Genomic DNA, 18,748 nt, shown 5'->3' on the forward strand with positions numbered 1-18,748 from the left:
CCACTTCCTGCCCCTTCACCTTTTCTCTATATTTGTCAAGCCTAAGGTGAATCCTCTGCTGGGGCTGATCGGTGCCTATGTTGATGATGACAGCGAGGAAGAGGAGGAGCCAGAGGAACAGCCGTTGCCACCTGTACAGAAAAAAGCACCTCCACCTCCTCCTCCAGTGGTAGTACCCAAGCCTGCACCTAAACCTGCACCCAAACCTGCCCCTGCTGTACCCAGCAGTAGCAGTGATGAGAAGTTAACAGACTGGAAGAAGTTGGCATGTTTGCTGTGCCGTCGCCAATTTCCAACCAAGGAGGCTCTACTCAGACATCTGAAACTCTCTGACCTGCACAAGGTAATTTCTGTCTTCATGTTATCACCATTGTTTTCTATAGCGCCTGCATAATCCATGGTGCCACATCAATAGACATTTTATTGAAAAAAGGGGGGCATATGGATCTAAACAAAAACAGCTGTAGCACACCTTGCGCAAAGTAAACCTACATGGGTCAGTCGGCAAATATAGCAGTGCCAAGATGCAATAGAAGACTAGTCTCTGCCTATACACAGCCAAACATAAGAGGTTGACGCAGGTGGTTTTGGGTCATTTTCGTTTTTAAAAAACAGTTTCCATTAACTTGCATTAAAATTGCCGTGATGATGATCCTGTGAAAAATCGTGATCGCAGCAATTGTGATCGCAGCAATTGTGGTGTGATTTTTTTTTTTTTCCCACGATTATAATGCAAGTCAATGGCAGCGGTTTTTAAAAACGACCCGGAAAATGTTCTCCAGGTGTGTCTCCAGCCCTAGGGAGGTCAGTGAGAGGCCTAGCTTGGCTGGAAGCTGCAATACTTCAGTAACCAGCTAAAATGAATGAGACGTGAGAGTGGCTACATATGGGTTGAGGGCAATAAAAGCTGATGGTCAGAGGGGTTCGAGTAGAATTCCATTTTCTTTTCTTTGGATTTATAATGGATGTGTAAATTCACAAAACTTATGAAACTGATTACACAAAGCACCTATTTATCACCAAGGCACTTTGCAGTGGGATCCAGGTTTCAGAGCACAATAAAATAACTCCAAGATGGCACTTATATCTAAAATAGTCGATATAGTGTTGGCCCCCTTATATAACCATACAAAGACACCGGGTCAAGCCAATCATAAGGGCATTATTGGACCATTTCCTAATAAGGTGATGGCTAGTATGTTACTGAGATGGCATATTACATATACTTAAAAGAATGTCCCATATAAGGGCATGGCCAAGTCTAAGGTGAAGGAATTAGGTTAAAAGGGCAATCTTAACATGTATATTAAAGAAAAGGTTCGTGGGAGGGTGGGTAAAAAATAAAAATCAAATTCCACTTACCCGGGGCTTCCTCCAGCCCGTGGCAGGCAGGAGGTGCCCTCGCCGCCGCTCCGCAGGCTCCCGGTGGCCGACCCGACCTGGCCAGGCCGGCTGCCAGGTCGGGCTCTTCTGCGCTCCAAGGCCCGGAACTTCTGCGTCCCACGCCGGCGCTCTGACGTCATCAGACGTCCTCCGGGCTCTACTGCGCATGCGCAGTACTTCTGCGCCTGCGCAGTAGAGCCCGGAGGACGTCCGATGACGTCAGAGCGCCGGCGTGGGACGCAGAAGTTCCGGGCCTTGGAGCGCAGAAGAGCCCGACCTGGCAGCCGGCCTGGCCAGGTCGGGTCGGCCACCGGGAGCCTGCGGAGCGGCGGCGAGGGCACCTCCTGCCTGCCACGGGCTGGAGGAAGCCCCGGGTAAGTGGAATTTGATTTTTATTTTTTACCCACCCTCCCTGAACCTTCCCTTTAATGACACTGGTAATTGGATGAGATATCCCTAATTAAACTACACTATTCTGTTTTGGATCTCTGAGCTCATTTACTGGATGTCAGCATGCATTGGCAGATTATGAGTATTATCTAATGTCTTCTCAATATTCCATACCTTCTCACAGCAAAATGTTGCTACTCATGAGAAGATCAAAAAGTCTCAGCGAGAACTGGCCTACTTGCAGCAGAAAGAGCACGAGGTGAGTGAGGTCTCCAATGTACAGGAGCCATACAGCTTTCTCTTTACTGGTGTCTGCTGGATTATTCCTCTTTTTCTCGCTGCCGTGTCTTTATTTTATTTAATGGCTACTCTGATTAGCGATTTACCATTCAGAAGATGTTTGAGGTCCTCCGTAATTCAAATCTGCTTGTCATAAGACATAATACATGACAGAGTGATGGCATTGGCCTCATTTCATCAAGCAAATGCTGAAGTCGGCTGAGTTTACAGAGCAATTAGTAAAATGTCAATTCATCTGTTACCACATGGCAAGCTGAAATTACCAAGCATAGAGGTAAATTACCGACTTGTGCGGTAAACACCTCAACAAATGTCAGTAAATATCAATTCATCAAAGTTACAGCATGTGGTAAAACACAGCAACCTACTCGATATTTGCTCTCCTCAAACGAAAACCAGCTTTAACCACCCTGGCGTTCAGTTTCCCCAGGATTTCCGTGCAAAAAGTGTTTCAATTAATTTTTCGATAATTTGCAACCATTTTTTTTTTTTGCAACCAATTTTTTTTTAATATTAAATTTAATACAGATTATTGTATTGAATTAAATTTTTAAAAAAAAAGTGTTTTCTGCAAGATGTTGATGACGCTGTGTGACCCTGGTGTCATCAACGCCGATCAACGGGGGACGTGATCGCTGAGGAAGAAGCAAAATCCGCCAAGGGACATGGAAGAAGACACTGGGGAAGCTATCAGAGGTACGCGACGAGGGATCAGCATGCCAATGGTGAGTATAAGACCCAGATGTATAGGTAGAAGATGTGCAGCCAGGTATAGTTAGCCAGATGTGCAGCCAGGTATAGTTAGCCAAGTATAGTTAGCCAGGTGTTTAGCCAGGTATATAGCGAGCCAGATGTTTAGCCAGGTATATAGTGAGCCAGGTGTTTAGTCAGGTATTTAGCGAGCCAGATGTTTAGCCAGGTATATAGTGAGCCAGATGTTTAGCCAGGTATATAGTGAGCCAGGTGTTTAGCCATATTTATAGGTAGCCAGATGTCCCCCTCCCGCTCCTCCCCCCCACCGCCCCCCAGCACGCTGTGGGTAGCGATCTGTGCTACCCACAGCGTGCAGAACAAGCATCCAGCCACCCTAGGGAATCCCTGGGCAGCCAGCGGGGCAGAGAATGTGCGGGGGATCCCCCTTGTATGTGTAGGCTGTGCTGACGGGGGATCCCCCTCTGTGCGGGCGGGGGGAACCCCTTTATATGGTGGCTTTTGCGGGTGGGGGGATCCCCCTTCTATTGTGGCTTTTGCGGGCGGGGGGATCCCCCTCTGTGCGGGTGGGGGGATCCCCCTTCTATTGTGGCTGTTGCGGGCGGCCTATCCCCCTCCTCCCCCTCCCTCCCGATGTCCCCCCTCCCGATCCCCCCCCCCCCCCCCCTCTCTAAGCCCATTGAGTAAATAGATTTACTCACCGAGGGCTTTCTCCAGCGACGGCAGCAGCACTTCCTCCTCCATCTCCGAAGTCTCGTTCTCTGTACAGTTACATTACGAGACTTGGGGACGCCAAGAAAAAAATGCAGCTCGTCATTAACGTTTTTTGCAAGTTTTTGCTGGACGAACTCAGCTCGTCCATACCGCCAGGGAGGCTACATGCCTTCCGTGTGGATATCCCTGTGATTGACAGGAACAGAGAGCCAATATGAACAGTCTCTGTTTCCTGCAAGTCCCTGCGATTTGGATCCGAAGCTCCCCCAGGCAGCGAGCAGAGAGATTGGGACAAATTAGGGTTCCCCTGCAACCGTTCGGCCGTTTAACCCCTTAGGCTCCTGTTTGAAGATGCGGAGGAGCTAGTGGGGAAATCACCTAAGCATGACGTGTAATGTCTCCTGGAAGTTCATCTAAGCTGTCGCAATTAAATAAAATGTTAAGAAAAACTAATGGACAGATTCAGAGCGAGCAGAGGCAGTATAACAACTTACATCTAAAGGGATGTCGGGATGCCTCTTACTATTGTAATGCTGTCTCTGCACGGAGAACAGATAAATATACTCTCTTCTGCTGTTACTGAGCAGGTTTTTGTCAATGGGCTTCGGTAAATTACCAAACTTCTACCGCACCAGTGAAAATATTGATGAATTGGCAAAAAAAAGTCTAAAATAACGAATGCGGTATTTTCCCGACCCCGACTTGTTGTTTTTTTTTTTTTTTAGTTTTTTTTTTTTTTGATAACCAGGTGAAAGTAGGTTGTAGATCTTAAACCTTGTGATTTAAAGGGAACCTGAAGTGACACATGACACATGACATGAAAAGAGAATGTCTACATATACTACCAGTTCTACTTTTTATTTTTCATAGCAAGGGTTAAAAAACATGCTTTATATCTGCAGTTGGACCCCTAAAAACTAATTTGAGGCTATAAAACTTTAGTGCAACAGTGCAAACAGACAAAATAGCAGGATAGTGATGAAAAGCTCAATAGCTCATCATTTGTCTGTGTGGGGGCCACATGAACCAGACTTAAAGGAAACATGAGATGGGTAAATAAAAAAAACAATTTATACATACCTGAGGCTTCCTCCAGCCCCCTTCAGGCCGGTGGGTCCCTTGCCATTATCCCAGGCCGCCTCAATGTCCCTTTTATATGCGCGCAATATTCAAAACTGATTGTTTAAAAAGCCAGTCATTATATACTGTATTAAGTTGTTTGTTTAAAGTGAATCTGAAGCCAAAATAAAACAAAAACAAAAAAAACAGATGCTTACCTAAAGGTGGCCATACACTGGTCGATTTGCTATCAGATTGACCAACAGATCCCTCTCTGATCGAATCTGATCAGAGAGGGATCTTATGGCTGCTTTTACTGCAAACAGATTGTGATTGGTTTCATGCTGAAATCGATTCACAATCTGTGGAGCTGAGGCCGCACCCAACCCCCCCCCCCCCCCCCCCATACATTACCTGATCCGGCCGGCGCGAGTCCCCTGGTCTCCGCTGTCTTCTTCTCCGCTCTGGGCTCCGGGTTTCGGACCGGCTAGCTTCACTTCCTGTCCGGGGAAGTTTAAACAGTAAACTCTCTACCGTTTAAACTTCCTGCCGGGACAGGAAGTAGCCAGCTGGAACCCAGCGGAGAAGAGACAGTGGGGAATCGCGCTGGCCGGATCAGGTAATGTATTGCCGCTGTATTGTGTCGGTCGTCGGGCATTCGAACGCCGCTATCAATGCACTCTCGACCCGCCGGCGATCGAGGGAAATCTCCCGCACGGACGGAACGACGAATCTTCGGGGATGATCGATTTCGGACGGAAATTGATCGTTCGCTGAGCGTTTGCGTGACAATTTCACAGCCGATTCGATCACAGTGAGCCCCGCAGGCTCCTTCATTCAAATCTCCTACTACAGGAGGCTTTGGGAGCCTGAGTGCTCCTGAAGCCAACCCGCAGTGGAAGAGAGATCAGTCAGAGACTGAGACGGGGGAGCTATCGCAGGAACGGCCAGACGAGGAGAGGAACAGGAAGGCTCTATAGGACCCAGAGGCTTCCCTCTCCTCAGGTGAGTATTTTTTGTTTATTGATTTTTTTTTTTTTATTTTTATTTTTTTTATTTATTTATTTATTTTTTTCAATGTAGCCTTCAGATTTTCCTTTTAAGAGATCAGCATTTCAGTTGTCATACTTAATGCTCGTACTTAGTTTAATACTTTTAGCTGTAGACCCCGAACAAGCATACAGATCGGGTGTGTGGTTCAGAAACTACTGATGCATGAAAGCATCTACAGGATACCAGGCAACTGGTATTGTTTAAAAGGAAAGAAGTATGGGGGCTCCAACATGACTTTTACATCAGGTTGTGGTTTAAAATCCTGTAAAATGAGATGTAGCATTTATTAAAGGGTCCAAAACCTGAAGTGCACTCTGTATGCAAATCTCTAATTATTATCACATTTTTAAAGCAGGAGGATTATCCATACTATGCCAGGGGGGAAAAAACACATAAGTAGATAAATACTTGATCTACTTAAATAACACGTATTGTACTGTCCACATTTTGATTTCAGTGAATCTTGTATAGTAAATGAAGAGAATTCTGTTCCTGGTGGGAAACCATTTATTTTGCCCACAGTTTGAGGTGAAATACTGATGTCATTTCTTCCCTTAACTTTTTTTTCCCCTTCTCCTCCAATTGCTGAGTCACCTTAGCCTTGCTTGTAAACACAAGTGAGCAGAGGGCTAGGTTTCAACTAGGCAGGAAAATAAAGGGAAGAGGAGGAATATATTGTAGTTAAAAAGAACCCCCAGCATTCAACGGAATGGCAATGGCTATTAAAGGGCCAGTGCTCCTAAGGTCTGTGATGACTCCAAACCATAACAGCAGAAAAAGCTTTGAATGCAGGATTAGCATCTTTATCACTTCATACACTCAGACCAGTTGCTGTTGAAATATGATTTAGAAATGTTAGATTTTTGGCTGTAATGCTGAACTTACAGACAAAATGTGTTGCTCACTTGAAACCAGTATACAGTGCAGATCAGCCTTTTTCATACTTGGTTTTAGGTATCATCCAGGGAGATAAACATTGCAGGCCAAAAACTGCCATTTTTATGCTATATAGAAGTACTTTCCGTTAAGATTTGATTTTACCTGGAGATATTTTTGGGCACCAGATATTAGATTTCATATTTAGTAATGTAAAGGTGCCCATACATCAGACTATGGATGGGCAGATCGACCAAGAGACAGATCTCTCTCTGATCAGAGAGATCTGTTGCCTGCCCATACATCAGCAGAATGATTCCCAAGAGATTTCAGCATGAAATCTCTTGGGAATCAGCCTTGTAACACCGCATCTGCCCTGACCGATGTGTCGTTCCACCACCCAGCCCGTGTGTACATATGCCCCCATGCCCTTGCATTAATACCTCTCCGCTTCTGTGTCCTCTTACCAGTTTGCACCCCACGTGGTTGCCGATGCATATTGCCGGCACAATTTGTCGGCAACTACATGGGGCACAAACCCGGAAAAGGGGTCTGACACAGTGGCAGAGAGGAAAGTATTAATGCGGAGGGGGTTACATGTACACTAGGAGGAACAGCGGCCACAGTTTCTGCCGTGTTTGTCGGAGATTATCGCACGCCATTAGCGTTGCACGCTTGATTGGCCCAACATCGTGCAGTATGTCTGATCAGAGCATGCAACCAATTTCGGCCCGAAATTGGTTGCAAGTCAACCGGACAGGCTTTTAGGGGCAACGATTTGCATCGGATTCGGTCCATTGGACGCCAAATCGCCTGATGTATGGTCAACTTAAAGGACACACGAGATGACATGTGACATGAAGAGATAGTCATTGCTAACGTACAGTGTATGTACAGTGCCAAGCACACAAATGACTACGCTGTGATCCTTTTTTTTCCTTTCTATGCCAAAAAGAGTTAAACATCAGGTATGCAAGTGACAGTTCCTGTCTGGGTCGGGACCAGGTCGGACTATAGCATAACACTCACTGATAAGGAATTGCAGCCATAAAACTCTTTCCTGATGGCAAATGGCTTTTGTTAGCATGAAAGAGATAAAAATGGTCAATAGTTTTATAGATTTTAGCTCTGGCATGCTTCAATGAATGTGTGATTGAGAAGAGGCCATGAAACTGTAAAAACCTAAAAAGTAGATTTCAATTTAAAATAAAACTGTGGGATAACTACAAAAGTCATTTTTAGAAGGAAGATAGATACAATTGTTTATCTCATTAGTTTATTTTCACCTCGGATGTCCTTTAAAGGGAACCAGAGACGAAGCACCCTCGTGTATTTTACCATATAGATAAATGGGAATATGACAGTAAACTCCTACCCTGCTCTCTGTTTCATTTTTCTCTGCTAAATCTGCCTGTTATCAACCCTGATAAGAATCCCTGACTGAGCATTCAGTCTAGCTTTCACCGGAATGATTATAGCTGAGTCAGTCTTCTGTGATGTCTTTTCAAGCCCAAACCTGCCCCTTTGTGGCCCTGCTTTGCTGCTTGGAGGATAAATAGCAGGAAAGCAGAACCACAAGGGGGCAAACTTGGGCTTGAAAAGACATCTCAGAAGACTGACTCCACTATAATCATTAATCCCCTGAAAAGCTAGACTTGAATGCTCAGTCGGGGATTCTTATCAGGGCTGATAACAGGCAGATTTAGCAGAGAAGAATGAAACCGAGAGCAGGGTAGGTTTTTACTGTCATGTTCCCATTTATCTATATGGTAAAATACATGAGGGTACTTTGTCTTTGGTTCTCTTTTTAAGGGATAAGTAGTAAGGTACTTCAGAAAATGAGGTGTTAAAAACAAAGTATACATTAATGGCCAAATGTTTTTGCAGTGATACAAATGTTGTGGTTTGCAAAATGTTGGCTTTGTTTTTTTGTGATGGCGATTCACATTCTATTGAGATTATTGTCCAGAGTGATCAGATGCTTATTAGTTCAATGCAAAGAACTTTATTAGCATAAAACGTTAACTTTGTCACAGAAACCCATTTTCCATGCATCGTGGCCCTGGCACAAAATGATCAGCTAAGTTCATTTCTATAAATCATATCAGCGCAGGTGGAGGCATGAATAAAGTTCCGCTGAAATCGCCCTACCATCGTGTCTGAATTATAAGGGCAGACTAATTACTATAAATGCACACTTGCAGCGCGAACACTTTCGGTCCAACGCAGGAGATTTGGGCGCAGCCAGCGCCACCATAGGCCGTAATAGGAATTACAACTATAGCGGCGGCGCACAGTGATTAACTTCAGCGCCGTCAGACGGAACTAAAGTTACTTATAAAACACTATAATTCAGCCTCCAGCAATCGCTGGAAGCCCAATTATTTCATTCCCCACCATCCATGGCGGCCTGGAGGGGGAATAGTATTTAACATCGCTGGGAACTTGTGCAGGAGAAGCATAAGCCATACTGGCTGTATCCTGTGCCCAAGTCTCCCGGCGGCTATTCCCTTCGTACGTCTTGCAGTGGTGTGTAATAAGCAAACCCACAAACGTGCATTTGTGTCAGGATTTGAAAGATCATTCAGGCAGGGGTCACACTTGTCGGCTTTTGCACGTTTTCTGCACAGAAAAACTGATTTCAACTGAGAACTCCTGTTAATCGATGGAACACTGGCAATCCAGCGCAGGAGACTTGGGCGCAGCCGGCGCCACCATAGACCCGTAATAGGAATTACGACTATAGTGGCGCACAGGGAGTAACTTCGGCGCCGTCAGAAGACGGAGCAGAAGTTACTTTTAAAACACTGTAATTCGTCCGCCAGCAACAGCTGGAAGCCGAATTCCATCATTCCCCACCATCCATGTGGACCTGGAGCTGGAATAGTAATTAACGCCGCCGGGAACTTGTGCAGCAGAAGGATAAGCCATACCGGCTGTATCCTGCGCCCAAGTCTCCCGGCGGCGAATCCTCTCGTACGCGTTAATCGGTGGGATGGTCACACTTGAATGCAGATTTCGAGCGCAGAAAAAAGACCTCTTGCGCAGTTAGTCAGTTTTCTCTATAAATTACATTAGCTGCTGTAAGGCAGGGGTCACACTTGTCTTTCAGCTTTCTGAAAAGTGTAGAAAGAAAGACAAGTGTGACCCCTGCCTTTGTGGAGGACAAAATGTAAATCCGACCCTAATAGTAAGATGGCGCATCCAATGCATTTCAGTGTCTCCATCATATCACAAACTGCATTAAATATATTTGTCAATGTGAATGTGTTGTGCATTAAGTAAACTGATTTGCATGGAAGAGAAGGCAGAAACTTCTAGAAGAATTGTAAAGTTACATACACACTCATTTGAGACAGTCCCTTCAGTTGACCATTGTTCCTGTTCCTTTGCTGAAGGATCATAAATGTGATTAGCCCTGGGATGTCCAAGGATTTGTATACAGCTACTTAAAGGTGGCCATACACTGGTCGATTTGCCATCAGATCGACCAACAGATAGATCCCTCTGATCGAATCTGATCAGAGAGGGATCGTATGGCTGCCTTTAATGCAAACAGATCGTGAATCGATTTCAGCATGAAACCAATCACAATCTGTGGAGCTGAGGCCGCCCCCCTGCATACATTACCTGATCCGGCTGGCGCGAGTCCCCCAATCTCCGCTGTCTTCTTCTCCGCTCTGGGTTTTAGGACCCGCTGGCTTCACTTCCTGTCCGGGGAAGTTTAAACAGTAGAGGGCCCTCTACTGTTTAAACTTCCTGCCGGGACAGGAAGTAGCCAGCCGGAACCCAGCGGAGAAGAGACAGCGGGGACTCGCGCCGGCCGGATCAGGTAATGTATTGCGGCAGGCATTCGAAAGCCGCTATTGACGCACTCCCGACCCGCCGGCAATCGAGGGAAATCTTCCGCATGGATGGATCGACGGGAATCGTTGGGAACGATCGATTTCGGACGGAAATCTATCGTTCGGTGAGCATTTGCGCAACGATTTCACAGCCGATTCGATCAGTAATCGAATCGGCTGTATATCGGCGGGAAAATCTGTAAGTGTATGGGCCCCTTGAGAGGGCCACCCCCCGCGTGTACATTACCTGATCCGGCTGGTGCGAGTCCCCCGATCTCCGCTGTCGTCTTCTCCTTGCTCGGCTCCAGCTTCACTGAACTTCCTGCAGGGGGAAGTTTAAACAGTAGAGGGCACTCTACTGTTTAAACTTCCTGCCGAGATAGGAAATGAAGCCAGCCGGAGCCCAGCGGAGAAGACAGCGGAGAACAGGGGACTTGCGCCAGCGGAGCAGGTAATGTATTGCCGCTAGCGTCGGTGGTCGGGAATTCGAACGCTGCTATCGACGCACTCCAGACCCGCCGGCGATCGAGCAAAATCTTCCACACGGACGGTTCAACGGGAACAATTGATTTCGGACGGAAATCGACCGTTCTGTCAGCATTTTCGCAACGATTTCACAACAAATTCGATCAGTGAATTTGCTGTATATCGGCGGGAGAATCGTTGGGTGTATGGGCCCCTTAACATGGTCTTGTACGAGTCCCACTTTAGATCAGTTTGATTTTATATCCCTGTTCCTTGGTCTAGTATAAACAAAAGAATAAGCTGGTCACTGTTATCACTGTGTGACTGGTAAGGCCTCATTCACACTGGAGTGCTTTACTAGTGATTTCAGCTTGTCTGTAAATCGAAAGCGCTTGAAAGAAAAGTGCTTTGACATTGCAAATTTATGGTAGCGAGCCGAGCACCAGTGATTAGCGATTTGCTGAAATCTCCAGGCGGGTTCACATTGAAAACTGAATCACTATTGTAATTTGGTGGTCAGAATCTCACGATGTACTGTGATTTGCGCTTGTGATTCCCGTTCAATAGAACGTTAATCACAGTGCATTTTCAATGGCAAAGCGCTGCATGCAGCGTTTGCCATTGATCGCAAATGCTGCAGTGAAAATGTATACATTGGCTGCAGCGCTTTGCTGATCACCAGTGATCGGCAAAGCGCTGCCAAAGTGCCAAGTGTGATCCAGCCCTCAAACCTGGTGCATGCAGCAATTTTTGGGATTCTCAGTTTGAATGGGGCCTAAACGTCCATCTCTGTGCTGTGGCCATCTTACCTGTAAGTAATTTTTGGCGGTGCTGGAAAAGGTCTATCTGTTGTTAAAGAACTGTAGTAAGAAGTACAGTATATTGAGGCTGTCATATTTATTTCCTTTTAAAGGGACTCTGAGCTGAACGATAAAGATTTATGCATACCTGGGGCTTCCTCCAGCCCCATCTGCTCGGATCGCTCCCATGCCGCCATCCTCCGCTGTCTGCAGCTCCGGTACCGGCTGGAGAGACACGCAGAGGGCGCACTTCTCGTGCGTAGACTGGAGCCGACTGACGGCAGTGACGGGACCCAGTTCCCAAAGCTGCATACAGCGGAGGACGGCGGCATGGGAGCGATCCGAGGCGATGGGGCAGGAGGAAGCCCCAGGTATGTATAAATCTTTTTTTTTTTTTTTTTTTTTTTTTTTAATCGTTCAGCTCTGGTACACTTTAAGCAATACCGGTTGCCTGGCAGCCCTGTTGGTCTATTTGGCTGCAACAGTGTCTGAAACAAACCAGAAACAAGCATGCAGCTAATCTTGTCAGATCTGAAAATGTCAAATACCTGATCTGCTGCATGCTTGTTCAGGGTCTATGGCTAAAAGAATTAGAGGTAGAAGATCAGCAGGACAGCCAGGTAACTGGTATTGCTTAAAACTAAATATGGCAGCCTCCATATCGCTCTAGCTTCAGGAGTCCTTTAAAGGGGGGTTCGCTATATGTACCTCAGGGAGGGGGTGCTTGTGTAATGTGTTGGATGCCACACACTGAATGTGGATATTATTGGCAGGAGAATCAGTCCATACAGCGGAGGTTGCAACAGGCCAAAAAAGAGTTGGAGATGCTGGAGAAAGAGGAGGAAGGAGCCCGACAGGTCTGGCGATTATTCCAGGAATACTTCATGGCCAACATTACCACTTCCTTCTTACACAGCTCTGTTTGTGTTTGCTCTGCATGTTTCTGTATATCTGTGCCCTACACTTCGCTACCTGGTGTATACCCTGCACACTGCCCACACATCCTGCCTGGTGTATACCCTGCACATTGTGCACACATCCTGCCTGGTGTATACCCTGAACATTGCCCACACATGCTGCCTGGTGTATACCCTGCACATTGCCCACACATCCTGCCTGGTGTATACCCTGCACATTGCGCACACATCCTGCCTGGTGTATACCCTGAACATTGCCCACACATCCTGCCTGGTGTATACCCTGCACATTGCCCACACATCCTGCCTGGTGTATACCCTGCACATTGCCCACACATCCTGCCTGGTGTATACCCTGCACATTGCCCACACATCCTGCCTGGTGTATACCCTGCACACTGCCCACACATCCTGCCTGGTGTATACCCTGCACACTGCCCACACATACTGCCTGGTGTATACCCTGCACACTGCCCACACATCCTGCCTGGTGTATACCCTGCACATTGCCCACACAACCTGCCTGGTGTATACCCTGCACATTGCCCACACATCCTGCCTGGTGTATACCCTGCACATTGCCCACACATCCTGCCTGGTGTATACCCTGCACATTGCCCACACATCCTGCCTGGTGTATACCCTGCACACTGCCCACACATCCTGCCTGGTGTATACCCTGCACATTGCCCACACATCCTGCCTGGTGTATACCCTGCACATTGCCCACACATCCTGCCTGGTGTATACCCTGCACACTGCCCACACATCCTGCCTGGTGTATACCCTGCACACTGCCCACACATCCTGCCTGGTGTATACCCTGCAAACTGCCCACACATCCTGCCTGGTGTATACCCTGCACACTGCCCACACATCCTGCCTGGTGTATATCCTGCACACTGCCCACACATCCTGCCTGGTGTATACCCTGCACACTGCCCACACATCCTGCCTGGTGTATATCCTGCACACTGCCCACACATCCTGCCTGGTGTATACCCTGCACACTGCCCACACAACCTGCCTGGTGTATACCCTGCACACTGCCCACACATCCTGCCTGGTGTATACCCTGCACACTGCCCACACATCCTGCCTGGTGTATACCCTGCACACTGCCCACACATACTGCCTGGTGTATACCCTGCACACTGCCCACACATCCTGCTTGGTGCATACCCTGCACATTGCCCACATGGCGTGCTTGGTGCATACCCTGCACATTGCCCACACGTCCTGCCTGGTGCATACTCTGTACATTGCCCACATGTCCTTCCTGGTGCATACCCTGTACATTGCCCACACATCCGGCCTGGTGCATAACTCTACACTTTACCCACTCATGTAACCTGCCTGGTGTCTGCCCTGTATATCGTTCCTTCCCACTATCTGGTGTGTGCCCTGTATATCTTTCACTCGCCCACAGTGCGTGATGTGTGCAACATATGTTTCTCCTCCACAGTGATTGATGTCTGCCCTGTGTTCCACTTCCCCCACACTGCCCGTCTGCTGTGTATACCAGTACACTCACAATGCCCGTGTGTCCTGTGTACCAGTTCCCCCACACTGCCTGTCTGTCCTCCATATTAGATCCCCCACTGCCCGTATGCCCTGTATATTGGTTTCCCCACACTGATATGTAGGGGAGACATCAGGCAGTGTGTGGAATCTGGTATGCAGGAAAGACATTGTTCAGATTCCACACACTACTGATTGCCCTGTATATCCGTTCCCCCAAACTGCCTGTCTACTCTACACCACCCGTCTGCCTTGTATACCAGATTCCCTCATACTGCCAGATGTCTACCTCGCATATCAGATCCCCCATAATGCCCATCTGCCGTGTGTATTCGTTCCACACACTGCCTTTCATGTGTCTTGCACATTGCCTGCATCTTGCATGATCTTTACTTTGAGTGTGTCTTGGAGTTCCTTTTACTGCTATCACAGTGTCTGTCGTCTAGAGGCAGCCTTATGATGGTATCGTGTCACTTTGCTCTCCAGCAGGAGGCGGGGGAAGGCCTGGACTCTGATGTCCACACTCCCGAAAGAAAGAAAAAGGTTTCAGATACCAGAAGGTAATGGAATTCCACTATTTTTTCTAACTTCTATAATTTTTGCCCAAGAGCTGCTGAGGAACCAAAAGTCTGAGCCTTGCTCTCTGCTTCCTCCTCAGCTGAAGGCCCAGAGGTTGCTCAAGTATAGGACTAGTAGTAGATGAATCATTTGTGTTCGATCTGTGGAATCTTATAACACTCAGTGTTGACTTTTAGACTGGAGTTAAGAGCAATTCTATGCATGTTGTGATATTTCAGTGTCTCATTAGACTTCCAAACTGATTGCATCTTCACATGGCATCAGATCTCCACCCACACATGGGTTTCTTTCCAGTGGCAATGTCATACAAAAATGGCAATCAAAAGTTGGCAATTTCTTTGCTGCTGAGATCCCTCTTGAATCATCATGTTTCCAGGACTACAATATTGAGTGGAACAGCTAGTACCTCCATGGAAAGGCTTGCTGTGGTCCACAGTACTCGTTTTCTGACAGATCTCTTCTCCCTCAGCATTTTGTTGACTGTGAAGAACCTGCTGGCCTACAGTTCTGTCCCTTTTTGTACTTTGTCTTGTAAAAGCTACCTTAACACAAGACAAACAAGCTTCTCCTGCTCTGCAGTGAAAAATAATTTTATTACACTGGAGGGTATCTGTGAGAATGCTTTCAGATGTTCTTTTATATAACTAATAGTATTTACTGAAATGTTCGTTTTGGAAGTATAATCCCACTGTAAGGAAGAACTGCACAATAGATTTATGATTGAAAGTTTAGTCCCACAGGTAATGCTTATCATTTGTTCTAATGAGCATTGAGAATGTCTTGCAGTTTTTATTTAGGTGGGCCTTTTAACATGGAAGGCTCAGTTGGGTTTTTATTTTTGTATGTTTTTTATTTGTTAAAGAGATCACGAGCCGAAGCTTGGCATCAAAAAACAGATACCTTAAAGCGGACCCAAACCAAACCATTTTTTTAATTAAAAATATTTAGTTGCACCACTCTGACACATACAAAGATAAATAAACACTCCTTCAAACCTATGATCATTTCAGTGCATGCTTTTCACCCTTCTCTTTTCATAGCTAGGGTTATACTGGGGGCAGCCATTAGCAATTCCTCCATTGCCGGACACCATCTACTCCACCAGTTTACAGAAAAATCCCAGGCAATTTGAAAGGAAGGGAGGGGTTCCCCCAATAAATGTAAAATATTTTATATTTGTCATCATGCAGCTGAAAAAAGGCTGCTATTTATTATTATAATTTAGAAAATATTTTTTTTTTTCTGAAATCTTGTATTTTTAATTTGGGTCCACTTTTAAGAGAGGGAATCCTCAGGATCCTATTGTGGCTTTAATCGCTACTCAGATGTCCCTGTTGCTGAGTGCAGCTCCCATCCAGATCGGGGGCTGCGTTCCTTCCCGTCTTGCAGTGTGACCGCGCAGCAGACACATGAGCACTGCCGCGCATGCACAGTAGCGTGGAGCCCAAGGCTCAGGCTTACTGGGCGGGCAGGTTCGTGCGGCTGCTATGCAGCCACGTTAGAGGGAGAAGAGCTGCGTGGCCACGATGTGGTTAGCGACAATGCATTGCGGCTAATCTTCAGGGGGCCGTGCTCTGCAACAGGGGACATTAGATTAGAAAGGGAAGCCTCAATAGGATCCTGAGGCTTCCCTCTCTTTAGGCAGCTTGACTCAAAACTAAAGGAAAAAAAATAAGGCATGCCAGATCTTTAGCGATGTTGGAAAGCTGTTGTAAACACGCTGGTGTCCCTCATGATTCTCTGCTGAGGTGGTCTTCGACTGCCACGGCTGAGTTTATTCCAGCGTGTATATGTAGCCTAAAGGGAGTTCTGAGGTTAAAAAAAAAATATTCTCACAAGGCTTTTTCCAGCCCATAGAAGTCTGTGGGGTCCCTCGCTGTCCTCCCAATCCTCTCCAGGGTTCCACTGTTGCTTTCGGAAGGCTGCCAACCCAGGCGCTGGTTGTGAGCTTCTGCACAGAAAGCTCCTGGTGACGGAACTCCGTTAACTAGAGAAATCTGACCAGTAGCTATATCCTGCAGAACATGGAACTCCTGAACAATCTGTATACGGCATGCTCACTACCCCACCTTTTTGTCTTCTACCTTAGATTGTAAGCTTGCGAGGGCAAGGCCTTCTGCCCTGTTTCTTGAAACTGCGGTTTTTGAATAGTAGAACCTTTTGGATTGGCATAAATATGTTGTACTTCCTATTGTAATTATATTGTACAGTGCTACAGAACAAAACGGTGAACATATAAATAATAGAGATTTCCTGTGTGCCATAATTGCTCATCTCAGGTGCAATCTGAATGGATACCTCGATTGATTTGGAGCTCCACACTTTCATGTCATTCACAAAGCAAACTCCAATAACTCACGATGAGTGATTAAAATGCGGAATATCTTACCCTAGGAAATGGTTATGGTAAAATCTTTGCTTGCATTTAAAAAATGGTGTGGTTGCTTTCTTAGCTTTGAAGAATATCCACGGCTGTGACTGCTAGATGTAAGGGGACACCTTGATCAAGTCCTAGAGATGATTGGTGGTAATGCACTTAGACATGCTTTTTATCAGGCTAGATAACTGTATCGGTACTTACTGATCTGTAGACCGCAGGCAGGGGCATAGTATTGCAGGAAAGCCACAGCCTCTATCCAGTGTAGCCCTGAGGCTGTCAACACTAGGAAAGAATTTGGGGAGCGAGGTACCTTCAACCTCCTTGAGGAACATCAACCTTGAGGAACATCAACCTTGAGGAACCTGTGTTTTGGTAGCTTTGGCTACTTAGAAACACTAAAATGCTGACACTTCTGTCCTCCTCACATCTGCCATATCATAAGACCACCTCAATCTTCAGTTCTGCTGTGAGCCTTACATCTCCTATCTGTGCTCTGTCTGCCATGTCATGTACTTTGCATGTGATTTGTCTTCGCCTCAATCTAGCTTCTCTGTCTTTTGTGAGTCTGTCTTGAGCTCCTCTGACATCTGCCACATTGTGACTTCTGTCTTGGCCTCGCCTCTCTAGCTCCGCTGTGAGCCCTTGCACTAGACCCTTCTGATGTTTTCTTTGTTTTGCGTTGCAGTGACAATGCTGCCGACAAGAATGAGAAGAAAAAGATGAAGGGTCCAGCCAGTCAGAAATCAGGAGAGTCCTACCGGGAGAACATGAAGAGGCTGATTTTAGAGCGTTATAAACAGCTGGAGTAAAGCCCCACTGCCGATCAAGTGTAACCTTCAGCTATGTGTATAAAATACAATCTCTGTGTTGCTGCTAATTGTTGTTTTTAATAAAAAAAAACAAAAAAAAAAAACTTTAAAATGCCATTTTGATTTCTCTTGTAAGAATCATCCTGAATATGTGTGTCCTTTCTGGCTCTAGAATGCAGAATGTTATGATGCCCTACCACAGCCCCAGAAGGACAGCTGTGTGTTCTGGTATCCTTTCCCCTTGCTGGGAGGTGGATCTTAGAGGAAAAGGGTGAAGATGTTTGGAGTCTGATGCTAGAAGACACTGCTCCTGCAGATGTCTGCCCAGTGTGTGGGTTTGCAGAAAACTATACGAGCATTTGCAGAGATGCCGGTTTTAAAGTCTCAAGGATGCTGTCAAACAGGAAATACTGTATAATCCCTTTCTAGCAAAGGTCCCCAAACTTTTTCAGTCAAGGGCCGGGTCAACATACAGAGGAGGAAATGATTATTTGACCCCTCACTGATTTAGTAAGTTTGTCCAATGACAAAGAAATGAAAAGTCTCAGAACAGTATCATTTCGATGGTAGGTTTATTTTAACAGTGGCAGATAGCACATCAAAAGGAAAATCGAAAAAATAACCTTAAATAAAAGCAACTAATTTGCATTTCATTGAGTGAAATAAGTTTTTGAACCCTCTAACAATAAAAGACTTAATACTTAGTGGAAAAACCCTTGTTTGCAAGCACAGAGGTCAAACGTTTCTTGTAATTGATGACCAAGTTTGCACACATTTTAGGAGGAATGTTGGTCCACTCCTCTTTGCAGATCATCTCTAAATCCCTAAGGTTTCGAGGCTGTCTCTGTGCAACTCTGAGCTTGAGCTCCCTCCATAGGTTTTCTATTGGATTAAGGTCTGGAGACTGACTAGGCCACTCCATGACCTTAATGTGCTTCTTCTTGAG

The 18,748-nt window shown here is 46.2% G+C and overlaps 1 protein-coding gene across 1 annotated transcript in view; it reads left to right on the top strand.

Moving 5' to 3' along the window:
• LOC137533440 (RNA-binding protein 6-like) overlaps positions 1–17,914 on the top strand; it is a 70,111-nt gene extending 52,197 nt beyond the window's left edge. Inside the window, exons 17-21 of the mRNA XM_068254830.1 lie at positions 41–343; positions 1,958–2,032; positions 12,370–12,453; positions 14,521–14,594; positions 17,679–17,914. Coding sequence (XP_068110931.1) covers positions 41–343; positions 1,958–2,032; positions 12,370–12,453; positions 14,521–14,594; positions 17,679–17,802 — 660 coding nt within the window. The 3' untranslated portion in view covers positions 17,803–17,914. The remainder of the gene's footprint in view (positions 1–40; positions 344–1,957; positions 2,033–12,369; positions 12,454–14,520; positions 14,595–17,678) is intronic.
• The last annotated feature ends 834 nt before the right edge of the window (positions 17,915–18,748 follow it).

Source organism: Hyperolius riggenbachi, chromosome 9 (assembly GCF_040937935.1).
Source record: "Hyperolius riggenbachi isolate aHypRig1 chromosome 9, aHypRig1.pri, whole genome shotgun sequence".
Lineage (NCBI taxonomy): Eukaryota > Metazoa > Chordata > Amphibia > Anura > Hyperoliidae > Hyperolius > Hyperolius riggenbachi.